Below are 7833 nucleotides of genomic sequence, written 5' to 3'. Positions count from 1 at the left end.
TGTATGCTTCAAATGCAAGCTGAGCGGGAGAGAAAGACAGTGATGTTGAAATGATCTTTTATTAATTGCTCCCAAATGTTTCAATAATAACAAAGCTATGATGGTTTAACAACATTCAAACAAACACTTGATAGATTTAAATTCATAGTTTTATTAATTGTATGGTCATGCAAAACAAATCCAGCATCCAATTAAACCTCAGAGTATAATCATATGTAGTCCCATCATATATGGTTACAATGCAAAAAACCGACAAGAATGGGGCGACATACCAAGCTACAGCTTTGTTAATCTCTTTTAGTCAATTTCTTTACAAAATTAGCATTGGAAACCATATCTCAGAGCCACATTTCATTTACCTTGAAGATGCAGGTAATATACACATATTTCAATTTTAGGTAACACAGACAGTGAAAATCATTACAAGAAAGTTACACATGCATATTTTCCTTCTGCTGAACTGCATATATGGTTTGTGGGAGTTATTTAATTCAGGAATTATTCACTTAGCATACAAAGGCATTTGTATCCATCTAACAGTCATAAGAAATACAAGAACTATAATCTCCTGCATCTGGAAACACCTCTTAACCATTTACATTTTTATTTTTTTGTAAGTTTAACAGACTAAACTGCACTTTTTTTTAAACAAGAACACTCTCATATCTGAGAGGACACACTATGAGTGAAGGAAGTGGCCAGAGACTAGGGCTGATCACACTGTTAGAAGACATACTGCAGCAGGGGGCAACAGAGAGCGCAGTATGAAGGTATGGCAGACATCACAGTGCCAGACGGTTTCATCTGTGGACAAGTAACAAGATGCCGTAGGGCAGGAGTACTATCTTTCCTCCCTTTTTTCAACATATAGACTTAGGTGCAACATTTGCCCAACTTTAAAAGGTAATATGTCACAAGAAATGGCTTAGCACAGAGTAAAGGGGGGAACAGCAAGCCCCCTAGGCATCACAATTCACACACAGGATTTTACATAACACGGTCAAGAACAGTGTTCTGATGTATGAAAGTCACAGGTAAACTTTAAAGGGAGCACAATGTGTCCATGTGCTTTAACACACCCAAACTGACATTTTTTTAACAACGCATGTTTACTGTGTGTACTGAAAGTCTGTGAGTGTACGTGCATCTGGATGAGGACGACTGGCTAAGCATTCGAATCATCCCTCATCAATGATATGCATTAGTATTTACAGATTATACTGGAAAAAAAATAAAATAAAACAAGATCCTAAACAAATCCAATATACCCAGAACAGATTCTGCCACAAGATGGACCCCAAAACACCCTGGAACTGCATTCATCAAGTCATTTTCATTCAATTCCCTGCCTGTAGATACTCAGGTGATCACTGTTTTACCAAAACCACAATCAAGTCACTATGTATGACAATGAGACCACATAAACAGTGCCAGAACAAGTGTTCAGACACTCCTGGAAGGGTAATGTGACAGTTTGGGTCTTCTTCTAGAGCGTGGACCCCTATGGATGGATTTCATAACCTGAAGTTGCAAAGCAGTCCACAAAAAAAGTGAACAGAACAGCATAGTCTCAAGCTTATGTGCAAAACAGTACAAGCCATTTCAATTTTTTATTTTTCGACATGCTTATAGTCTACAAAATGAACAGCTGGAAGCATAAAAGGGTGAGCCGAGTAACTGTGAGGGAGGGCGAGAGCTGCGAGCGTGTTTGTGTGTAGTGTTTAGCGCCCCCTGGGGACCAAGAGACATACAAAAAACTTGAATCAAAGTAAGTGAGAGTTCTGCAACTTCAGGTTCAGAGAGCCGGGAGGTTATGGGTGCAAACATACACAAAGGCAAGTAAACCAACCCAATTTGAGTTTAGGCCTCATGTGGAAGTGTGTGGAAAGAAGATCTACGCAAAACACTACATAGCAACAAGCTTCTTAAACCCAAGAAAGAACATTTATACTTGCACAAACACACACATCTCCCACCCTTTCCCGCGGACACCACAGACCGTTTTGTCCTTCCTCGTTATAAATATCTATTTATGCAGAACTATATTAAATCCTGTCCCACTTTAAAACACAAAATACTTTCAAATACAGCATCATTCAAAAGATTAAAAATCAATAGTTCCACAAAAACACGACAGAAAGCCAGAAAAAAAAAAAAAAAAAAATCTTCCCCAACCCCATTTCCCCTTTCCGATGAAAATAAAAGCAACATTAAAACATCCTCTTCTCAAAGTCTAAGAGTCTACACTTTGGTGCGTCGTTCCCTCTGATATGCCATGCCATCACATTCTTTGCGTAAAAAAAGAATAACAAAAGAGAAAAATGTTTTCTTAAACGTAATAAACTCACACCATTTACTCTTAAAATGGCGTGTGCTCTTCAAAAATTCACATTTCTGATTCTAACTTCCATCTCTACCAGCTGTTAATTACACATGTGAATATCTCAATATTTTACAATATATTACTAATACTTTAAACACCATTTCCGAATGTTGGGCAGCAGAGATTATGGGATTATGGGTAAAGACAATACAGCGCCCCGTGTGGGCATTAGAAGCATGCAGCATCCAGAAGGCAGGGCTGCTGCCGTGGCCGCCCGCCCCACATCTAGCTAGAGTTGGACTGAAGTGGTGGCCACTTTTAAATATATTTCTTAGTTGTGTCAATTTTTTCCCTCACTTTTTCAAAACTTCAAGAGGTTCTCTTCTGGCCGGGCTCCAGGCGGCAAGACGTGCACGGAGAAGAAATGCTCCAATCAGCTTTAGTATTCAGGCATGCTAAGGGAGAGAATAAGAAAAATGCTAAATAATATTTCACTCGTTGTGTTGGCACCAAGATGTCTGTCAATCAGTATATACCTTTGCCCTGTGTGGTTCACTGTAGAGGTGCGGCAGGCGCTCCGGAGCAGTGGAAGTGGATGTTAAGCCACTTGGCATCTCGACGGTGCCACACGCGTGTCTCCTCTGACTGGCTGCTGCGTGGCCGGCCCTGGCCGTCGATGTACTGCGTCAGTCGGATGTAAGCGATGCAGGCGGCGTCCTCTCCGATTAGGTGCACGTGAGGATTCAGGATGGTTGTGTGCACAGGCTTACTGTTCTTGCTCAGCACTGTAGTCAAACACAGGCAGCAGACAAAGGTACCAATCAATTTGGTTCCAACTCTTTTATGGAGCATGAAAGTATGTTATTCATATATAATACAACAAATGTATTCAGCTTTATTGCACATTAGTACATTAAAAAGCATGGGGCCTACAATTCTCAAAGTAGAACTTATGGAAGTCCATTCCCTCGACCAGGTTTCCAAGTGCCTCGGGCTCAAAAGAGGTCAGGCCAGGGTCACAGATTCTCCTGGAACAGTAAAGGTTACAGAGATCACAATGCAAACCACTTTTCAGTTTTGACTGAATGTAGGGCTTTAACATCCCTTCAACACCTGCCAGTCTAATTATCAGTGAAAATACCATATACCAAACTCTTCCCTTCCTTTCATCAAAATAAAGCATTGACACAAAAGTACAATTTGTGAAACATATTCTACAGAAAATGATTGGTAATTTTAGCAGGTTGTTTATTTAAACTAAATATTTCATCAAATGTTTCCTTCATGTTATTAGCAAACATGCTTGCGCTTTTTAAGATAGACACCAAAAGTGCTGAAAAACAAACAAACAAGATTTTCTCTCGATTACCAGCAATATCAGTTAAGATGCAAAATCTTAAGTAATGAATATAAGATATTCTATTTTCTATACATGCTAAATAAACATTTTGTTGGCCATTATTTAAAGGTGAACATATTCCAAAAAAATGCAACACAATCCATAAAATGCTCACAATGTTCAATCAGTGATATGGTATGTGAAAACAGCATATATAAACAGTATTTACGTGTAAGCTTCAAAATCTCCATTGTTGATGGCCTCAATCAGCTGCTCCGTGATTTTAATGATCTCCTGCTTTCGTGCTGGTTTAGAGAAACAGGAGGAAGCACAAGGACACAATCAAGTTTTATCCACATGCATTATCTGAAAATTGCAAACCAACTTTATGCCCCAAGCTGCTGCAGAAATCCCATTCAGCCCAGGATTGTATTGGTTGTGAAAGGGCAGCTGTCTTTCAATATCTACCCAAGCATCCTGATTTTAGCACAAGCAGATGTCTTGAATGACTTCTATTCAACAGTTATTAAACGCTTATGATTTCAACCAGCTCAGTAACCACAAGCCAACCATAAATTACAAACAGTTCACACTTGCATGAGCTCATAATCCATAAGGATGGACATGTTTCGCTAGAGGACTGTTATAGTGTGATGAAGTGCAGGGAGTGAATGTCAGGATGTCCATTTAGAAAAACATCAAATTCATTATGGCTGCGTTTAACTCCACTTTTAGACATACACTGGTGAACTTCCCTAAGCACTTCCCCTCGGGGGAATACCCGCTGCCATTTTGAAGTGCGTTCAACTTCGTTGAGTGGGCGAAGGAAGTGTATTTGGACAGAACCTCGGCTTCGACCCCTCGATTTTGACCGAAGAAGTGAGTCTACTCAATATTTACACTTTAGGCAGATCCATAGACCATAATGCACAGCAGATCGTGCTTGATTTACCCCACCCCACACAACTCTAGTGTATGATATTTGAGTTATTTTGACATTTAACTGTGTAATACTTGTAGCTACCTTAAGCTGACCGTTATATTTTATTGTATTGTTATTTTCATTTGTGTAATTTTTTATATTTTCTTCAACAGCCCAAGCATACATACAGGCCTATAAAATGGTGCGTAAAACAAATTCATAAGAAAAAAAAAAAAACTCCATTGAGGATTCCAAGTGATCTAGGGTTTAGGGCAAGGGTTCTGCCAGTAATGGGCACTTGTGCAACGTCAGCAATTACGTACATCTGAGGGAACGAGACAGAGGGAAGTTAGCAATGGAAGGGCATTAAAAACTGGATTTAAACGCAGCCTATATCTCTGTCACTAAATCAACAGTCTAAGACTTACACTGCTGCCTGTGCACGCTGCTGCCCCCTGGTGTTGTGGAGGCTGGAGCAGGTACAGCAGGCTCTAAATCAGGGCAGGAGCTCTGACCTGAACTGTTCCAAGCAACATTCTTAACATCATGTGGCAGTTCGGCTGCAAGACAATGGCACAAATAAACAAGACTGCAACTAAGCACACAGAGATGCTAGGCCACAGCAAACCAAAAGTCTGACAAACAAAATGAGTACTAAACAGAGACAGGCTGTGTTTGGAATAGTATACTACCTATACTCCTACTATTGCTACAGCTGCATGTACACTGTGCGCAATATGCAAATTTTCTGTATGCATAGTTGACCTGAATGACCAATTACATTTGACAAAACATGCAGTATTCAACAGAAATTACTGTGTGATACTACATCCCACAATGAAACGCGCTCAAATTTACCTTCCATTTCTACTGTGATAAGAAAATATTATTAATTTAAATTAAAATTAACATCCAGTTCATTCATTATTTGATCAGGAAAATGTCTACAAAAACTGAAATTGAAATAAAACTATGTATTTATAATTTTATATTTAATTGTATTTTATTTCTATTTTCCATTTCAGTTTTAAGCTAGTATTCTATTCCAAGCATAAACACAGTCACTATTTCATCTAGATCAGTGGTTCTCAACCAGGGTATCGGGGGCCCACTAGGGGGCCTCAGTAAATTTCCAGGGGGCCAGGATGACTTAATACTTTCTGTCATCCTGTATTAAGAATTAGATTTTTTTACTCCTCATTTACACTGCACGTGTCTGCAGTGTGTTACGGCTGCGATGCAGCTACCGGAGCTGATCCGCGGCCACTCTAGTCAATGCTTGTGTTTACACCAGCTGTACCATGTCATGTTTCAGAAGCTCGCCACGCCGCTTCACTAAAGATAGGCGCCAAGTCAATTTTTGACGGATGCCGCTTCCAAGCAAATACAAATCAAATACAGCTCAAATACAAAATAAAGTCAAAATAATCACCCTGTGAAGACTCCTGTTCATATTTCACATCACTAGGAGGCTAGAAATTGATGACAAGAGATTCGAAGTTGAAAAGCTTGAAAATGTTTTGTCCTTGTCATCCATAACTGGACTTTTAAGTGTATTAACTTTGTCTGTAGGCTACAGCAAAATAAAGTATGGCATAGCAATAAACACAATTAAACCAGACAAAATATAACCATTTAGCCATTAAAAACACGGAAAATCAAGGAAAACATCATCGGACAGGCAAATCTAGTGGTCTCGCGAATCCAGCTGCTTCGCTTCTGAAATGCTTCTGGTGTGAGTTGACACCACGTAGAGGATGGAACAAAACCTCGCCAGAGCCGTAACGCACCGTAGACGCGTGCAGTGTAAACAAGGGATTATTGCTAAAGTTTTTCTTATTGTAGAACACAGTTCTTGAAATTTCTGGAATCATAAAATAAATAATGGTTAATTTACTATATCAAGAGAACAGTAACAACAAGCACAACAAGCAGCATGCTTCATAAATTACTGCAAACCATGCTTTGCTATTCACTGCATGTCACACAGAAAACACTGCAGACACAAATTCAGTAATTGGATAATTACTGAATTTGATTAATGAACAGATTAAATACAAAATAGCAGATGTGATAAATATGTATGAAAATTATATAGAGGATTACAGTATGTTGAAGAAATACTGCAACATACTGAATCAGAGAGCTGCAGTGTTTGTTTTAACAGTCCAGCAGATGGTGGCAGATCTCATGGGTTTGTCTTTTTCTTTTTCTTTTTCAAAACAAAGACCTGCAGCAGTCTGGTTCAGTGGTTTGAGCAGTCGCTGAACTCAACATGCAGCCAAGACAGAGCAGATATGTAATAGGCAAGACGGCCTGTGTCATGACGGTGGCAGTAATCTATATACAGAACTGGCATAAGCAGTAGAAGTTAATGAAGAACACAAGAGGAGTAATAGTCATACTGATTAAATCTAGGCACAGTGTGTGCATGTGTTGAAAGATGTACAGTCCCAGCACGGGCCCTCTGCTCATCTGTCACACTCAAAGTATTCAGTGTCACACAGATAAATAAATGAAAAGGTCACTCTGACTGAGAAGGTCAGTGCAATTCTTTCCATGTCAGAGGTGAGGACGTACATGAGTAAAAGGGCAAAGATGGTGGACTGCGAGAGACTCAAAATCAGGTAAAGTGACGATCTCAGTCCTTTATTGCTGTGCAGATTACAGCAGATTATGTGGAGTGCATCTTGTTCGCAATGACTCATGAAAGCCATAAAAATGCCACATTATTGTCTTGAAGGGGTCATATCATAAGGGATCAAATGTTCCTTGAACTTTTGAGAAAAACTACAAAAGCACACTGTAGCTTTCATGTTAGTTTCATTTACTGAAACTAAGTAGTACATATGACTCAATCTAAACATCCACAAATTTCCGCCATCACACAGATGAACACTTTAACACAGTATTCACATCAGAAAAACTAACAATATAAAAACTGTGGACAATTTATAAAGGCACAGCAACAAAAGTATACAATTTAAAGGTCAGAGACAGGGTGGAAAATGGATGTCAAAAAGCTGAATTTTTGCTGAAAAAAAAAAAAAAAAAAAAAAAAAAAAGATAAATCAATAATAAAAATGAAATGTATGATATGACCCCTTTCATACTGACACCAAACCACAAGATTAGGGCATTTAACAATGTAGACCAGTGAGTCTATCTCAGCCAGATATATTAATGTAACGTATTAAGTAATGACAAGCTTAGAAAGGTGAAATACTCTAAGTTAGCAGTGGGAACAGT

The 7833-nt window shown here is 39.0% G+C and overlaps 1 protein-coding gene across 18 annotated transcripts in view; it reads right to left on the bottom strand.

Annotated features, from left to right (window-relative positions):
- Nucleotides 1–131: 131 nt before the first annotated feature.
- camk2g2 (calcium/calmodulin-dependent protein kinase (CaM kinase) II gamma 2) overlaps nucleotides 132–7833 on the bottom strand; it is a 70646-nt gene continuing 62944 nt past the window's right edge. For 10 of the 18 annotated variants that reach the window (XM_048204692.1, XM_048204704.1, XM_048204695.1 and 7 more), the window contains 4 exons: nucleotides 3892–3967; nucleotides 3257–3351; nucleotides 2860–3108; nucleotides 132–2778 (listed from right to left, as the gene is read on the bottom strand). In XM_048204692.1, coding sequence (XP_048060649.1) covers nucleotides 2876–3108; nucleotides 3257–3351; nucleotides 3892–3967 — 404 coding nt within the window. In that variant the 3' untranslated portion in view covers nucleotides 132–2778; nucleotides 2860–2875. Of the gene's footprint in view, nucleotides 2779–2859; nucleotides 3109–3256; nucleotides 3352–3891; nucleotides 3968–5012; nucleotides 5145–7833 lie in introns of all 18 variants that reach the window. The other 8 variants (XM_048204689.1, XM_048204686.1, XM_048204687.1 and 5 more) reach the window with 1 other exon arrangement.

The sequence above is a fragment of the Megalobrama amblycephala genome, linkage group LG10 (assembly GCF_018812025.1).
Source record: "Megalobrama amblycephala isolate DHTTF-2021 linkage group LG10, ASM1881202v1, whole genome shotgun sequence".
Lineage (NCBI taxonomy): Eukaryota > Metazoa > Chordata > Actinopteri > Cypriniformes > Xenocyprididae > Megalobrama > Megalobrama amblycephala.
Note: the sequence above shows the minus strand (reverse complement) of the source record. Positions and strands in the feature narration are given on the sequence as shown.